The sequence below is a fragment of the Sesamum indicum genome, linkage group LG6 (genome assembly GCF_000512975.1).
Source record: "Sesamum indicum cultivar Zhongzhi No. 13 linkage group LG6, S_indicum_v1.0, whole genome shotgun sequence".
In the NCBI taxonomy this organism is placed as follows: domain Eukaryota; kingdom Viridiplantae; phylum Streptophyta; class Magnoliopsida; order Lamiales; family Pedaliaceae; genus Sesamum; species Sesamum indicum.
This window is the reverse complement of record NC_026150.1, coordinates 3,039,771-3,057,119: the sequence shown is the minus strand read 5'-3', so window position 1 is coordinate 3,057,119 and position 17,349 is coordinate 3,039,771. Positions and strand designations below refer to the sequence as shown.

At 35.1% G+C, this 17,349-nt stretch overlaps 3 protein-coding genes across 8 annotated transcripts in view; all 3 read left to right on the top strand.

Moving 5' to 3' along the window:
• LOC105163503 overlaps nt 1–2,745 on the top strand; it is a 4,878-nt gene extending 2,133 nt beyond the window's left edge. For 2 of the 4 annotated variants that reach the window (XM_011081870.2, XM_011081869.2), the window contains exons 3-4: nt 1,164–2,345; nt 2,440–2,745. In XM_011081870.2, the coding sequence (XP_011080172.1) occupies nt 1,186–2,325 (1,140 nt within the window). In that variant the 5' untranslated portion in view covers nt 1,164–1,185 and the 3' untranslated portion in view covers nt 2,326–2,345; nt 2,440–2,745. The remainder of the gene's footprint in view (nt 1–1,163; nt 2,346–2,439) is intronic. The other 2 variants (XM_020694570.1, XM_011081871.2) reach the window with 2 other exon arrangements.
• Nucleotides 4,060–7,583, top strand: LOC105163502 (thioredoxin-like protein 4B). Its single transcript, XM_011081868.2, has 5 exons — nt 4,060–4,283; nt 4,409–4,566; nt 5,606–5,672; nt 6,338–6,439; nt 7,067–7,583. The coding sequence occupies exons 1-4, from the start codon at nt 4,152–4,154 to the stop codon at nt 6,434–6,436; spliced, it is 456 nt and encodes a 151-aa protein (XP_011080170.1). The 5' UTR covers nt 4,060–4,151; the 3' UTR covers nt 6,437–6,439; nt 7,067–7,583.
• On the top strand, nt 9,288–15,641 carry LOC105163501 (sterol 3-beta-glucosyltransferase UGT80A2-like). 3 transcript variants are annotated; one of them, XM_011081866.2, is made up of 14 exons: nt 9,288–9,804; nt 9,963–10,141; nt 11,003–11,242; nt 11,462–11,573; nt 11,850–12,020; nt 13,168–13,231; nt 13,355–13,412; nt 13,515–13,692; nt 13,902–14,032; nt 14,283–14,385; nt 14,483–14,559; nt 14,642–14,689; nt 14,788–14,937; nt 15,216–15,641. In XM_011081866.2, exons 1-14 carry the CDS (start codon nt 9,600–9,602, stop codon nt 15,387–15,389), a joined length of 1,890 nt encoding a protein of 629 aa, XP_011080168.1. In that variant the 5' UTR covers nt 9,288–9,599; the 3' UTR covers nt 15,390–15,641. The 3 variants fall into 3 exon arrangements, with proteins under 3 accessions (XP_011080168.1, XP_011080169.1, XP_020550282.1); XM_011081867.2 differs by lacking the exon at nt 9,288–9,804 and having other exon boundaries at nt 9,971–10,141; nt 11,020–11,242; XM_020694623.1 differs by lacking the exon at nt 9,288–9,804 and having other exon boundaries at nt 10,004–10,141; nt 11,067–11,242.

The window sequence follows — 17,349 nt, the reverse complement described above, 5'->3', positions numbered from 1 at the left end:
TTATTTTATTTCTTGATAGATGCTTTGTTTATGATTGGGTTGAGAAGATGGTGGAATTCAGCAATTTTAGGTTTGCTTGATCTGCAGTTGCTTAAGTCTAAGAGTCTTTATTGCGATATTAGAAGGGGTCAACTTGGCGAGGTTTGGTGGTTTGTAGGTTTCCTTGAGAGGGGGGCTTGATGTTGTATTTCATTACAGGGTCTGAAAGTGCAGAATTTAGGCGGATGTTTGGCTTCTTATTTCTCACTCCGAGCAAGAGTTCCTTTAGGGTTAGTTTGGTTCAAGTGAGAAGAAAAGGAAAGTGGAAGGGGGAGGGGAAGTGAAAGGGGGAGGGGGAGAAAGAATAACAATTTTCCTTTAAGTTTGGTATGATTGGAAGGGCAGTAAATCTCAAATACTTTCCCTTGTTTGGTACTAGGAAAACAGATTCAGAAAAAATAGTAACTCTTATAATTTTACTGAATTACCCTTCTCTTCACTTTGTATCAGAAAATAAATTAAATTAATATTATACTAATATAATTTTAGTGTATCAAAAATTTAAAAATCTTATTAATAAAAAATAAGAATAAGAATATCTTTTATTAGTAAAATATTCATCGAAATAAGTATTGTTTATTTATTCTAAACTATTTAGTTTAAATAAATAAAAATTACTAACAAGATTGTTGACTTCGATGCAGTAGTTTTTCAGCGGTTCTGTTATTTTTCTTTGGCAATTATGTACTGTATTATCAGCGAGAATGAGAAAAAAATTGGAGAGAAATTATATATATATAGATATATATGGGTAATAGAGTAAATAAAAGTAAAAACTGTACTTTTTTATCTTTTTGACCTTATACTTCCACTTTTCCGCCCAATTTTGAAGGGAAACAAAATTGGACTCAGGAAGAGTTTCATATACATCAAGTTTTAGTTCACCTCTATCTCTTCCTCCAAACCAAACACAAGATTATCTCTTATACATCCATTTTTACTTCCACTTCTCTTATTCCTCCATTTTTTACCCCAACCAAACACACTCTTAGTCTTAGCTTTGTGCTGTGAAATGTTAATGCTATTGTCATTTCTGCTGCCACTATCTAGATTAGGGTTCAATTAGTTTATTTTCTTGCATTGCATTGTAACTTAAACTGGGATGCTAATGAATTCGATGTTAGTAATATATCACAGTGCAAATAGATGGCTAGTAGGAAAAGAAGCTTATCAAATGATTCAGATGTGTCTGCTCTATACAAGGAATGGGATGAAGCTTCATGTCCCATATGCATGGACCACCCACACAATGCTGTTCTTCTCATTTGCAGTTCCCACGACAAGGGCTGCCGCTCATACATATGTGATACTAGTTACAGGCATTCAAATTGCTTGGATCGATTTAAAAAACTCAAAGAAGAAAATGCAGACAGCTTGTCTGCACCCAGTCTGACACCAGGAAGCAATCATGATTCTATTGACACTTCGGTTGATGTTGCTGGGAGTCATATAGATCACACTCTGATTGGAAGTAACTCTGCAGTAAATGTTGGCGTGCCAGGAGGATCTGGAGGAAGCAGCACGCAAGATGCAAACTTTGTTATCGAGGAACAAGAAATGACGTTGCTTGATTTTGGAGAAACTAATATGGAGAAGTCGGAAGATGGGTCGAATCTGAGATGCCCTTTATGCCGTGGGAGTGTTTTGGGCTGGAAAGTTGTGGAAGAGGCCAGAAAGTACCTCAACCTGAAGTCCCGAAGCTGCTCCCGTGATTCATGTTCATTCTACGGCAACTACAGGGAGTTGCGTAGGCATGCTAGAAGAGTTCACCCGACTGTGCGCCCAGGTGACATCGACCCATCAAGACAAAGAGCGTGGCGTCGCCTTGAGGACCAGAGAGAGTACAATGATATTGTCAGTGCCATTCACTCGGCCATGCCGGGTGCAGTTGTACTTGGCGACTATGTGATCGAGAATGGAGATAGGCTGTCAGTTGAACGAGATAGGGGGGGAGGAGGTGGTGGTGGTGAAGGTGGCCGCTGGCTAAGCACCTTCTTCTTGTTTCAGATGATCGGCTCGATGGACCCAGGAGGCGAACTAAGAGGAGGCAGGTCTAGAGTGTTGCCAAGGCATCGTCGAGCTAATGGGACCTTCTCCAGACGCCGGTATCTGTGGGGTGAAAACTTACTGGGTCTCCAGAACGATGAGGATGAAGAGGAGGAGGAGGAGGAAGAGGATGATGAACCAGACCTGAACATACTAAGCGATCTTGGCGATGATGTTCCTCCAAACCCAAGGAGGCGCCGGAGACTGACACGTGCTCAGTCAGACGAAGATCAGCAATAGGCTATAGCTGGAAGAATCTGGTAGTCGTTCCTATTAGTTTCTTACCATAAAATTAGATAATACTTGTTGACCGAGCCATTTCATATTTTCTAATGGTGTTCCAATGCTCTGCAGATTACCTCTTCAAGAAGAGAAGTTTGGCATGAGGCCAAGAAACCAGTTTCGGAGTCTGGCTAGAGAGAGATATGCAGGACATATTTCTCCAGAATTTGATGCAGGTGGCCTTTCCTTCACAGGAAGTGGAAACAATAATGATTTAACACCTGCTTAGTTTCAGTGTTGTAGCTCTAGAAATCTGAAATCTTTGTTGATTTGTGTCTATCTCTGGACTTGTATCATATCAAATGACTACTACTTATCCCTCTTTTACTCTCTATTCATTCCTTTCCTTTAATTTCAACATCATCAGTGATTCTTCAACTTCCTTTCTGTCATAGCAGCAAATTTTGCTTCTTTTTTTTTTTTTTTTTCCAATGTGAAAAGACAAGAATATACAAATTTTTTTTTTTTTTTTTTTTTTTTTTCCAATGTGAAAAGACAAGAATATATATTCCCAAGAGGTCTTCCTCCGCAAGCATGTGCTTTTTCTTTTTTTTTTTTTTCTGATGTGTATGGCTGATTGACCTATATTCCTTGGTTTTTAATACCATTCTTACATGCACTCCTTCTATCTACTATTGTTTTAAAAATAAATACAATACGAAATCCAAAAATATATGAATTCTTATTATATCTGGCACCTATACCAATTCTTTAATTTAAAGTGTTTTAGTTGGAGGAGTGCCCTCCCTCAATATATATATATACTAGTCGTTTTTTTGTGCATATAATAAATAAATTTTTATATTTTAGAATATATTATAAACAATATTAAAAATAAAATATATATATAAATCTATACATTACATTAAAAATAAAAGGAAATGAAAAGAAAATAATTAATGAAAAATTTGAAAAGTTAAATAAATTAGTTATTATATTGGTTGAAGGGTATTTTTTGACTTTATTAAATTAGTGCAGTGGTATCATTAATCGCCATGTGTGAGTGTGAAAAGCCTTTAAGCATCGAAATATTTTGATATACACCAATAATATAAGATTGTTGTACCAAAATGTGTACATAAATACACTAGCCACCGTAGCAAAAAATGCTTGCACGTATATATTTAGATAGATATATCACAGATTCTAAAAAAAAAAATAAATATCTATACTATATATAGTTGAAGAGCACTCATCATTAGTATGAGCGAGAGTAGATGACAAATATGATAGTATACTAATGGTTAAAAAATGATTTAGATTATTTGAAATATGTAAATAACTATATTGGTACATAATTTAAGGGTAAAATTTGTATTTTAAATTTAATGCTACAATGTAACAAAGTGCCAGTTGTGGTCGAGAGATTGCTTTGTTTTCTATTTAGTTAATTATATTTATACCCCTTCATCTATAATTTATTTATACAAATTATTTCTAATTTTTGTGTAATTACAAAAATAACTCCTGATGACTCAAAAGGTAGGACAATTTGCGTAATGTTGCTGGTGTATTTTAAAAAAAGTATGAATAGTTTATGTTGATGATATTGAAGTTTCTGGTGGTGCACGTATAATTTTTAAAAATTCAGGGATGATTTTATAAATAAAGCACAATCATGAAATGTAAATATAATTATCACTTTTTTATATTAGCATAGATGTTTAAAACATAACAAAAAGTATGCTAATTATTGCTACTGCAAATTGGTGAATGTCTTTTTTTCCCTTTTTAAAGGGTTGAATTTGAAGGTGCAAAGTGAAAATCCCCCCAACAAAGATAGGATGGAATATTTGCTGCCAACGCTCAGGGAGAAGCGAGAGGTGGATTCTCTCATCAGGGACACCCTCGACAAAGTCCTCGTCCTCCGCTTCGGCCGCTCCTCCGACGCCGTCTGCCTCCAGCTCGACGACATCGTTGTCTCCCGCTTTCTCTTTTTTTAGTTTTTCGCTTTATTGGAAAAGAGAAGGATTGAGTCGATTTTTCACAAGTTTTGGTGGGATTAATTTGGTTTTTGACTTGGTTGTTTATTGATCGGCAGCTGTACAAATCGGCGAGAGACGTGTCGAGATTCGCGACGGTGGCGTTGGTGGATGTGGATTCGGAGGAGATTCAAGTTTATGTCAAGTATTTCGACATAACATTTATTCCGTCTACGGTTTTCTTCTTTAATGCTCATCACATGAAGATGGATTCCGGGTATTATGCTCGATTCTGTTCAGTTTTCGTCTTAATTTGGATGCTTTCTTAGTATTGATCAGTGAACTTTGTTATTGTGATAGTATTACGTTATGATGCTTTCTCTTTTGCTATGAGCATATAATACGCTTTCTTCCAATTATTTTTGGAAGAAACAGAAAGTCGAGGCAGCTGAACCTTGTATTTCATATGCTAAAATATGATATATTGTTTGAATTTTTTGTTCGGTGCCGATTTTAGCATACATGTCTTGGGGGTAGCAACAACAAAGGAACGGATTAGAAATTAACAGAGAAAAATGAAGGAAAGGAAGAGCCATTAGATAGTAAATACGTTGTTAAAATTCTTTTATGGGGTTGAGACTAAGCACAACAACAAAGTACAACTATTTACATATCTATATTACTGTATACTATGTGGTTGTACTCCGACAAGCTTCTTTTGTCTTTCGCATTGAACAAAAATGGATTAATATGTTGTTCTTAGTGTTTTCTTCACTAGAACTCAAAGTTCAGACACACCGCAAATTTAGTAGGGAGATGGTTGAATGTGCTCCCGAAAAGGAAACAATGTCCATGTTGCATCCGCCATCGAGGGATGTTAACTCCTTGATTGTGCTGAAGTTCCCTTCAAAAGTACTCTAATTGAAGGGATTACATGTATCCGTGGTCTCGAATCTCTTGAACTTCTTGTTTTTCAGTTATACTTCTCAGCAAAGTGTTAGATTTCTTTTGTTAATATTGTGTATTTCAACAGTCAACATTTCATTCTTCTTGTATTTCTTTCACTCTGGCAAGAACAAGAGAGATGCTGGAATTTCTCTTTCTTAGCAGTCCATGTTTCTGTTCTCATTCTTGTTACTTATTTTAACATAAAATTAGTCAAGTGGAATCAGAACTGTCTATTCCTAAGATACCAGTGTTTTATGTATAAAAATTTGGAGATGATTCGACGTCGATGGCGTGCTCACGGTAGGGATAGCAACTAGTTAACCTTTCCTATTTGTGGCTTACCCATTTTTGTCTCTTGCCTCGTGCAGAAGCGCAGACCATACTAAGTGGGTCGGAACATATATGAGAAAACAAGACTTCATTGATGTTGTGGAGGTATTCATCTGCTGGGTACTTGAACTCTAAATGAATGTTCCGTATTGTATAAAACATGTTCATGACTTGTGTTTCCTCCTTCATATGTATAAGAATACTAACTACGATTTGGCATTCAGGTTTTCCGATCGCCTACTTTGTTTTTCTTCTTTCCGAACCCAAAAATTTTGAACTTAAAGGTTTTGGTACTAGAAAGCCAGGATGTTTATTTCTCAATGATAACTATTAATTTAGGACTCAGCTAGCAGCAGCACTTAACTTCAAATATTAGGCGATCGATTGAGTATTTTCTTGCTAAAACCCCCAGAAGGTGTATAATTTTCCAATTTCTTTGATGGGAGCTGATCTTAAAGATGCAATGTCATCCTAGTCACTCGTGATAAACTCGAGCTTCAGCAGCCTTGCTATATAAGGTGATCTTTGTTTGTGTGTTCATGACCAACTTAACTCAAAAGTTCAGCATGGGGAGCCCCAAAACAAATATGATCAATGGGTTTTTTCTGCCACATGGAACTGTACTTTTGTATTTCTTCTTCCAGACTACTTTACTAATATCTCGGTGAAGTTTTAGGAGCTCATTTATTCTTGTTTTTGTACCCTTATTCAGTCCGTGGGAAGGACCCTAAAGTGCCTGAGTGTATAATGCTTGCTCTATCTGGTTGCAGGCAATATATAGAGGGGCAATGAAGGGCAAGCTCATTGTAAGTTGTCCACTGCCTCCTGAGCGAATACCAAAGTTTCAGTTGCTGTATAAAGATCTTTAGGAGGTAAGAATTTTTAAGCCACGAGGTTCTTTAAATTAGTACATAATAGTTAAGAAACTGCCGATTTTATCTGAACTCTCGCTCTCTGTAGTATTGTACTCACACTTCTCAGATTCTTGGTCCACCATGAGGACAATTTAACTTTATGTAAAGTACCTCTGCTGCAGAGTTACATGTGAAGTGTATCTTGGGGATATGTGGTTCAAGATGAAAGGTTTTTTTTTGCTTGTCACTGAATGTGATTGTCAATGGGTTAATGGTATTCCTGGTTTTATGGTGTTGTATGTGCTATTCTCCTTAAGCTAAGCAGGTCTATGACACTGGGCCTTTCTTAAGCGGAACTAGGAAGAATATCATCCTCAAGCAGCATTTTTTCCCTTAATAAAGTGTGACGTGGGTTCCGCATGACAAGTCGTCCTAGTAGTAGTAGTAGCTACTACTTTTGGGTGGTTATTTCCACAAGCAATTAATGTTAAACTTCCGTATGAATTATATTATTAACTGGTTGCAACATGCATGATTACTTTATTCCGTGTCCCGACTTCTAATGATCACCTGTGTATACAACTCCTCTGGCAAGGGTGTGGCATGTTTAAGTCTGACGATTTTTCTCCCATCTTATATTTATAGTTTCTCAAGTGGAGGCGAAGATGGATACGTGAGGCTGCACCATTTTGATCCAGATTACTTTAATATCAAGATCTAAACATGAAGCATGACTTTGTAGTTTGTCACCTATTGGTTTCATTTTTTTGTCACCTATTCCGTCGTGGGCATCGACTTTTCCAGGCTCAAGTTCTAGCTCTAGGGAAATTTTAGTCCGGATCCGGAGTTCCCCACCCTCGCCATTGTAATTGCATAATTCTGTAAAGCATGAAGAATGTTTTCTTGTGGGGCTATGTGTTTGAGAATACTAGTGGGTTTGCGGACAGGGAGAGCAGTCGTCCAATTTTCATGAGATTGAAAATTCATGGAAGCCTGCTGTGCTGGCCCACCTGATGTTGTCATCTTGCAAGAGAAAGAAATACCAAGGATCGGGCCCCATGGAAGAATATATGTTGGTATAACAAACGCCAAATTAATCACTATCTTTGTTTTCATTTTTAAGTTATTATCTTCGCGATGAGTCAAAATATGTCCGATATTTGCCATCATATAAAAATGCTGTATCTGTGTATTTTTAACTGTTTTGCTATAAATACATATATATATACATACATACATACATATATATATATAAATATATATAAAAAAGATTTGATTTGATTTTTGTCTCTCAAAATACAATATTAAACATATAATATTTATTTTAAATTATTTTTAAAAATAAATTCAAACTACATATTATTTTTAACATATACTTATTTATCTTTGTTTTTCTCTCTTTATCTCCATAAAATACTTCGAAAATGAATCCGAACACTATGAACATGTTAAGGATAAATTGTAATGAGTTACTTTAAAATTTATTATAATTATAAATATTTTTTTATTATTTAAAAAAATTATAAATATACTTTAAAATTATAAATATCTTTTATGATAATTTATTGTAGGGGATATTTATAATTTTAAAAAAATATTTATATATATAACAAGGGATATTTGTTATTAACGCAAATTATAGGAGAATCTATTATAATTTACCAATATATTTATTCTCTGTGTAAAGCAGAACTTTCCTTCCCTACCACAATTATTCTCTTTAGGCCAATATTATTTTTCTTCCTTTTGATTTTTGAAAAAAAAATGATAAATTATATCGTTATTATTTTGCCCCGTTCACTAACTACAAAAGTCCAAATATTCAATCATCACTTAATTTTGATTTCTCTCCAATCTATTGAGGTTGACAGAAAATTTTGTTTTCTCTTCAATCCCAACATGTAAAAAATTAGATGTGTTAAATTGAAAGAAAGCCAAATTTCATATAAATTTATGTAAATAAGCTATTCCAAAATTATTATGGGAAAATATCTTTTGTGTGTCGAATCCTAAATTATATCAAACCCTTGTCTAATTTTTTGAATAAATAAATATTACATAAAGATATTTTTGTATATTAACAAGTTACCATTATGACTTTACGTTGAAATATTAAATGATATGAATTATGCTACTTTAATACAATTTATTGTGTTCATAATGTTTATTTATAGTAGTCTGTATTTATTTATGGTAAAATCTCTTCATTAGTCTTTCATTTTTACTTTTCATCTAACTTTAGTCATCTCATTTTTTAAATATATTATATTAGTCCCTCATCTTTCACATAAATTTCACTATGGTCCATGATCGTTAATTAAATTGGACGAAATATTCCAATAATAAGGAAAAAAAAACTCATCTACTCTAATAATTTATCAATTAAAAAAATACAAATTTTAATAAAAACCGCTACCACTTATTCAAAAAGAAAGTTAAATGCAACAGATATAGTTTACGTCTAGGTATTAAAATGTAAAATATATAACAGAAAGAATTTGCATGAATCTCAATCAATATATATATTTTTTTATTATATTTAATTGATTTTCTTTTTATTGGGGTACATGATATGTTTAGTGATTGATAAATTATTATAATATATGAGTTTTTTCAATTTTACCTTCTGGTAGAAGAATATTTCATCCAATTTAATTAGATTCAGTTAAAACATAACGATTAGGAATTATAGTGAATGTTTTTAAAAGATAAGACTATTATAATATATTTAAGAGATGAAGGACTAAAGTGAAATAAAAAATAAAAATGAAGGACCAATAAAGGTATTTGACATTTATTTATTTATGAAAAGGTCCCAGCACTTATTAGGGGAAAAGTGTTATTTACTAAAATGTAAATTAAGAGAAAGGTTCAGAAGTCGGACTTCGACTGCGTAAAATTGCAAAAACGATGTTAGAACCTTCCACTCACGCGCTGGACGTCGCGTGGAACTTCCTCAAACCTCCGACAAGGAATCCAGTCACAGTTTCTGGTGTCTCCAGTTCAAAACTGCTGTGCTGTCTTTCTTTCTGCTCAAAGCAAAGTTTCCAGCAGAGTTTCCCACTTCTGGACGTGGCCGCCCTTCTCTTCTCTTTCTCTGTATACTTTTCACGAATACACACACTCCCCCACTCACTATGTGTGCTTCTATACATACATAAATCATACGTGGCTGTTTATGGAAGGTGCCGTAGATCTGGATCAAAGGCGGAGTCCGCCGGAGGCGGTGGTGGTGCCGATGGGACAGGCTGGAGAAGCTAGCTCTTCTTCTAGTTCCGGTGAAGTTTCAGTCAAGTTCGAGAAAGATTCTCCGGGGGTCACTGTTGCTTCAGTTGATAGTACCGCGGCTGCGGCGCTGTCTAATGGCGGCAGCAGCTCTTTAGGTGAAGTATGACTTTTAATTCGAGGGTTAAGTGAATGAAAGTGGTTTTTGCTTGGGAATTTTGATAGTTTGGGGTTATGTTTGTTGGATACTTTTAAGTTTGGTTTTGGTTAGGTTAGATGAATTTACTGATGGTTAGATTGTAATTAATGTTTGCAGGGAGTGTAGGGGCGACTGTTTCTAGAGTAAATACGATGCCTCCAAAAATTTTGAGTTCTGAGAAGTTAGAGCCTCCTTTGGTGTTAGACAGATCGAAGACTGAGAGGCAAAGACACAATAATTTACTTCCCGAAGAGGCTGCTCAGATTTTTGATGACCGAATTTCTGTACAGCAGAAGGTAAACATCCCCTTTAGGCTATTGCAGTCTCTTTTAATGTTGTCATTGTGCATCATTCTTGGATTATGTCTTTGTATAACTAAATGGCACTCGAAAAATTATTGAGAAGTTTCTGCTGTTTGATTAAACAGAGAGTGTTTCATGTCTGATGCGGCTTGCCGATTGGATGCGGTACGACTTGTGTAATAGAAATATTCATGTACTCATTAGATCTAATATTGGGACTAGCTGGTGTCCAAGAGGGTTGGTTACTGACATCAGATGATGCTCAAATTGAATATTTTTGAAGCCTAACCAAATACAGGCTGTCAGTTTCCAAACAAGGCAAACCTTAGATAGTTGTACCTTTTGGGATAATGGAAAAGATTATCAAATGGTTGTCCACGTAACTGTTGATATACAAATAAATACTTGGCTACTTGCTTTTCAGTTCCCGTATTTGTCTTGAAAGCTGCTGTTATACTATGTTAAGTAACATGGAAGTGGGTGTTTGGGTTGTTTTGTGGTTTTATTTTCACACGAGTATGGCCAAGGCTTGCACGAGTGAATTGCCTTCTCTTTGATGTGCAACCCCCATGACATGACTCCCCTTCTCTATTTCTTTCTATACTAACAATGTTTTGGCTAATCACCCCTTCATAGTATAAGCATTAAGCATAATCCATCATGTGTACTATTTGCTTATTCATGAATCTTTTCTATTTTAGTGGAATGCGCTATTGCAGACTGATTTTGGACATGACATTTATTTGATTATGGTTTATGGCTGTGATTTCAGTTTTAATAGTCCAAACACTGTGTCTCAAATTGTTTAACATAGTACACGCCTGTGATTGCCGTTAAATATTTAAAACACTGCAGCTCAAATTGTTGAACAGAATAGCTACTGTCAAAGATGATGGAAGTGTAGAATTTGAAATTCCAGGAGATGTTGAACCTCATACACTTGGAGTTGGTACTGAAAGTGTATATAAAGAGGTGGATGAAGAGCCCCTTGATGAAACAGAACTTCAGTATGTTCCTCCATTGCAAATTGTTATGCTTATTGTTGGCACTCGTGGAGATGTACAGCCATTTGTTGCGATTGGGAAACGACTACAGGTATATGAATCAATATGGCATAGATGTTGTAGGTGCAAGTTGACTCATATTACTTCAAAATGACTTCGGGTTATTTGGTAAAGTGAAGGTGCAAAGGTTGCTTAATTTGTTCTTGTTGGAAGAAGATTATTTTTCCTAATAGTACTTGCGTATATTTTTTTGGATGAAATTCCTTATTGGGTTCTTTATAAAGTTGTTGATGAGGATGCTTGGGTGCAGGATTATGGACATCGTGTTAGATTGGCTACCCATTCCAATTTCAAAGAGTTTGTCTTGACATCTGGGTTGGAATTCTATCCCCTTGGTGGTGATCCTAAAGTTCTTGCAGGATGTATGTTTCTAATGCTTGACTTTAATCCAGTGGGTTTCATGATCTTGATTTATCCCATATATTGTCAACATGTTGCGGGAGCACTGTTGTTACACTGGGCACTCAGTTTAACAGTTGAGATCATCACCATGCTGGCCAAACAGGAATCTATATAGAGTTTTGGCTTGACAAATTTTTTGATATAGTTGCCAAGTCACGATGTTTGATTAGTGGCGAGTGTCTATGTGTGCATGATTAAAGCAATGAACTCATGATGTAGTACTTTTTGTTCTGCAGACATGGTTAAGAATAAAGGCTTCTTGCCTTCAGGGCCTTCAGAAATACCTGTACAAAGAAATCAAATGAAGGAAATAATTTATTCTCTACTTCCAGCATGCAAAGAGCCTGACATTGATTCAGGGATTCCTTTCAAAGCCGATGCAATAATCGCAAATCCTCCAGCATATGGTTAGCCTATGTCACTTGTATATCTTCTTTCATTTTCCCTGTTTCAATGTCTGCATTTCTTCATTTTTACCAATTGATTATTTATATGATTGATTATCTCCATGAAATGTTCAACATGATGGACAGGTTGCTCCAAGTTGTTGAATTGGGATTACAGGGAATTTCTTAACTAAAATGTATTGAGCACAACTAATTAATTTTGGCCCATAATTGAACTTGCTGGCGGTAATAGAGCCAAAGTAGACATTAAAGCTGGAAAGAGGCCATAAGGGTGGCGAGTATTTTGTTTCTGTTTTTGTTTGTGGGTTTTTCTTTCTTTCCTTTTCTTTTGGCTGATCAACTTACCTGTTTCATGTACAGTTGCACACTGCTTGATCTTGTCGACTTCTTCTTCTCCTTTATCTATTTATTTTGTCTGTTGGGGGTGGGGGTGGGGGTGGGGGAGGGGTGTCCTTTTTTATCTGCCATCTGCTCTGCCTGAGGAGGGCTTGTCTAGGAGATATTTCTCTCCTCTTGTACTTGTAGTGGTGCCACATACTCGATTAGTACTGTTGTCCCACACTTTTTTGACAAGAAGTTGCTCGAACATTTGTTAGGGTATGAGACAACAATAATTGGAGCATCCTGAAATTGAGATGAAAAGATTTAGAAACTTTGCAGAGCAGAGGAAATTGGCCTGCCAGACTTGATTGGCACAACTGGGTAGTGACTGAAATTCGGCAAAGGTTTTGGATAAGAAATACATTAATAATTCCAAAAAGCAATTTCTTGATTTTGGGCTGCTCTTCTCCTCTCTTCCTCGGCTGAAAATTTATCAAATTCTCTTCCTTTTCCTTTATTCTCTTTGAGTAATCAGGATAATTCATTTCAGTACCCCCAATGAGGCTCCTACCTTTAGTATTTTACATATTTTGTGTGCATAAAGTTTCAATTTAACATAACAATACTTGCATATATTTGTATTCTGTAAACGTGTGTATATTCATGTGAGCGTTTGTATGAAGATGCACATCAAGCTATGGGAGGTCCAGCTAGTATTCTTGATATTCTGCGAGTTATTTAAGGTTTCATGCAAAGTCATTTATCCTTAATTTTATACATGACTTATGAAAAATTGTTTCATCTCCTAACCTTGAGACCACTACAGGTCATACACATGTTGCAGAGGCATTGAAAATACCTATTCATATATTTTTCACAATGCCTTGGACGTAAGTCTTCTGGATCTTTTGGCCTATGTAGAGATTTATTTATTCCTTTTGGTTTGTCATAGAAACAAAGTTTGGTTGAAAATTATAACAAATCTCTACTTTTTGTTAATTCTCTTCTACCAGGCCAACCAGTGAATTCCCCCATCCTTTATCCCGAGTTAAGCAATCAGCTGGATATAGGGTGTGTTTGATGAATCCTTGTATTCTTGCATTTTGGTTAATTGTTCAAATAGTTAATACCATTATGTTTATGTAATGCCTTTTTCTCGAATGAATTTTGCAGTTATCGTATCAGATTGTCGACTCCTTGATTTGGCTAGGAATAAGAGATATGATCAATGATGTTAGGAAAAAAAAGCTGAAGCTACGGCCAGTCACGTACTTGAGTGGATCACAAGGATCCGAATCGGATATTCCACATGGTTACATCTGGAGTCCTCACCTTGTTCCTAAACCACAAGGTGCTCATTTTCTTAGAAGCATCTTATGCTTGACAAATTATCACCTTTTTTAAGCATCACCCATATACCATCTTTAAACATGATGCAAATAACAGTCTTTTCTTTTTGAAACTTCTGGTATGGCTTGTAGTTTCTGTTTAATCCATAGCAACTACACGTCCATTGCATGTCTATGTTGGCAGTTGCTAATTGAGCTTTGTAAATTGCAGATTGGGGACCAAAGGTTGATGTCGTTGGATTTTGCTTCCTTGATCTTGCAACAAATTATGAGCCTCCCGAGTCGCTTTTAAACTGGCTTAAAGCTGGTCCAAAGCCTATATATATCGGGTTTGGCAGTCTTGTGAGTATCAAGCTTCCTGATATCCTATCACTAGCCCTCCACTGAACCTCCCAATTACTAAATATAAAGACCAAGAATGAGTGAAAAAGAGAGATAGCTCCTGTTCGTTTATATTTTGGTCCTTTAATTTCCATACACAATATTTGGACAAAGATGTTTCCATACTTCTCAGCTTCTATGTCTTAATCTATGTTTTTTTCTTGAAAATAATTATCACCTCCAACTTTAACCTTTTTCTTTGTCATCTCAGCCTGTTCAAGAACCAGAAAAAATGACACAAATAATCGTTGAGGCTTTAGAAATAACTAAACAAAGAGGCATTATTAACAAAGGCTGGGGTGGCCTTGGTGAATGTGAGTTTTCTGTTCATTCTTTGATCTTATCCACTAAATACATATGATTTTTGCCATGCATCTCCTAACTCATCCCCAAACTGATTATTGTTCTCAGTGGCAGAAGAAAAGGACTTTGTGTATCTGCTGGATAACTGTCCTCACGACTGGCTTTTCTTGCAATGTGCTGCTGTGGTTAGTTGTTTTATCTTCAGGTGCTGCTTTGAAACTCCTACTACTGTCAGGTGATTTTGTATTATTTTTCAATTTTTCTTAGGTGCATCATGGGGGCGCAGGAACAACAGCTGCTGGTCTTAAAGCTGCGGTAATGACTTACATGAAGTGCTGTTCTTTCACTTTCTGCTCATGTGGCTTAGTTCTTGACAACTTAACGGATTTCCTTATTTATTTTTGGCAATGCAGTGCCCAACAACTATCATCCCTTTCTTTGGTGACCAACCTTTCTGGGGAGACAGAGTCCATGCCAGAGGTGTAGGCCCTCCACCAATTCCAGTTGATGAATTTTCACTTCAAAAGCTGGTTGATGCAATTAAATTTATGCTAGACCCCAAGGTACGTTGTTTTAAACTTCCTTTTTGCTTTACTATGGTATAGTGGATAGCACATCCGATCTCCGTGTCTCAGACAAAGTCAAAAGCCATTAACTACACTTGGATCTTCTTAATTGCACATATTTTATTCTTGTTGAGAGGTTTCTCCTCGCTTTTCATCTGTGGATCGTTTGGCATTTATCACAATGGAGAAGAGCGGGGAAAACCCAAAGTCGGCTAATAGGAAACAAAAATTGTCTCATAAAGCAGAGGAGGATAAACTAGATTGATTTTGTACAGGTCAAGGAACGTGCAGTTGAACTTGCAAAGGCAATGGAAAATGAAGATGGGGTGACGGGAGCTGTGAAGGCATTCCTCAAACATCTTCCGCGTAAGAACCGTGAGCCTGATCCCATTCCCGAACCTACACCATCAAGCCTTTTCTCAGTACGTTCATGCTTTGGTTGTTCCTGATTTTAACGGATGAGGTTGTCCCTTTCGTTTCTGTATTCATTATTGGAGGTTGAAATTATATCTTTTGATTTTTCTTTGGCGATGGTACTTTCTCCCAGCAACAATTTTTGTTCATAATCCCACCTTGTTCACATCACTGCTTCCCTGTAGTTACAAGTATTGTATGTCTTGATTGCATGGAATTAGTTCATGAATTCGTTTTATTTTCCATCTTGTCTTCATTTGTCATCAGAGTACTTTGACATGTCGATATCTGGGAGAAAATAGTGGTCTGCTGAGGAAATTGTCGTCATAGTTGAACCAATCACATACACGGGTTATGGCGTTAGTGTATATATCCTATGATAAGTGTATTTTTTCGATTCAGTCAAATTTGATTTGAATAAGAGTTTCTTACGTTCTAAATGTACGTGGGTTGGGTTTGATTTTGAAGAGCAAATCGTTGGACGTAATTGCTGGAAATGGATACTGATTGTGTTTCAAAGGTCAAAATTGAGAGATCAAATACTTATCTCTGTAGTTTTCTTGAAACAAAGCTTGGATGAAAGTATTTGAATTTCTGAAAGTAGAATTCAATGTATCTTATAGCCACTTTTCTAAGGTTTGACATGATTATATATTTTTTATTATTGTTTGAAAAATTATAAATATTTTAATAATTTCAACATTTGTTTAATAGTTAGTTAATTATGTTAGTTTTCGTTATGTTTTCATTCAATATTTGTAGCGAATCGATCAAAATGTATTTTTGAAGTATAAAATTATATTTTCTATATTCTTTTATTTTTTATTTTTTAAAAGAATATCTTTATGGACTAATGTGTTTTATGGATTACTTTACTCATTCTCTCTCTCTCTCTCTCTCTTTTACATTTTCTTAAATGTCCTTTTTGGGAAAAAAATTAATAAGAATAAAGTAGTAATTTTTTTTATATTATCGTTTAGTGGATTTTTATTTCAGATGGGTATTTATAATTTTTAAAAACTTTAGGTAAGGTAATTATATTTATCTTAATTTTTATTAAAGAATGTAATATTAATTTTAAATAATTGATTTTATTAAATTAATTTTATTAAACTTCTGATACAATTGATTGCCTCAATCAAAAAAGAAAAAGGAAAAACAGAAAACTCTGGCAATTGAATTTTGAATTTTCGTCCGAACTGCGAAGTTGCGTTCCCCCTTGAGGAGTCTATCCTGGAGTGTTGCGCTTTTTCATGCACCGGCTAAGAATTAATGTCAAAATGCAACTAAAATCGTGTGCGCGCGCTCATCTGAAGATGCATTTCTTTATTCTTGTATTCAAATTTGGGTGTGTTAGAAAAATAAGATAATTATAATATATTTTCTAAAATTTGATGTAATTATATATAGATTTTTTTTGGTCTTATAAATTATATCTAGCACATGTGAAGTTTATTCCGTCTAAGTTCCTCACTAGTCAAAATGTATAAAATTTGATGATACTAACAAAAAATTAGATAAAAATTTATATTTACTTTTAATTGATTTATTGATAATTTATTGCAAGTCAATAAATTTTTCTATGATCAAGTTATTCTTGTACATCTTTCTACGATAATGCATGTGATGAGGTATATCTTTATTATTATAAGAAAAGTTAATTTGTTTGAGTTGCAACAAATCAATAATAAGTCAATCGAGTGCAAAAATCGATTTGCACTCGATATTTTTTAGATGGTAGAAAATATTATGGATATTAGATGTAATTTTTTAACCACAAGAAATTTACGTGTAATTACACTAAATTTCAAGAAATAAGAGTGTAATTATTCCTAAAAAGAACAAATAAAAAAGAAAAGAAAAAAATGAAATGATGACAATCATAAACATGTTAATGTTTAAACCAGTTGCGTGTCCTATTATTTTGGTGGTGAGAAGGGAGTGGATGATCAAAATGCAACAACATTTCCAGAGGGAAGGAATTGTGCAAACACT

What these genes read in the sequence shown, in the direction of transcription:
- LOC105163502 (XM_011081868.2), top strand. Translation starts at nt 4,152, where the DNA reads ATGGAATATTTGCTGCCAACGCTCAGGGAGAAGCGAGAGGTGGATTCT. An exon ending in GCCTCCAGCTCGACGACATC is followed by an intron (nt 4,284 to 4,408) that starts GTTGTCTCCCGC and finishes ATTGATCGGCAG; the next exon opens with CTGTACAAATCGGCGAGAGA. An exon ending in ACTTCATTGATGTTGTGGAG is followed by an intron (nt 5,673 to 6,337) that starts GTATTCATCTGC and finishes ATCTGGTTGCAG; the next exon opens with GCAATATATAGAGGGGCAAT.
- LOC105163501 (XM_011081866.2), top strand. Translation starts at nt 9,600, where the DNA reads ATGGAAGGTGCCGTAGATCTGGATCAAAGGCGGAGTCCGCCGGAGGCG. An exon ending in TTTTTCACAATGCCTTGGAC is followed by an intron (nt 13,232 to 13,354) that starts GTAAGTCTTCTG and finishes CTCTTCTACCAG; the next exon opens with GCCAACCAGTGAATTCCCCC. An exon ending in AATTTATGCTAGACCCCAAG is followed by an intron (nt 14,938 to 15,215) that starts GTACGTTGTTTT and finishes GATTTTGTACAG; the next exon opens with GTCAAGGAACGTGCAGTTGA.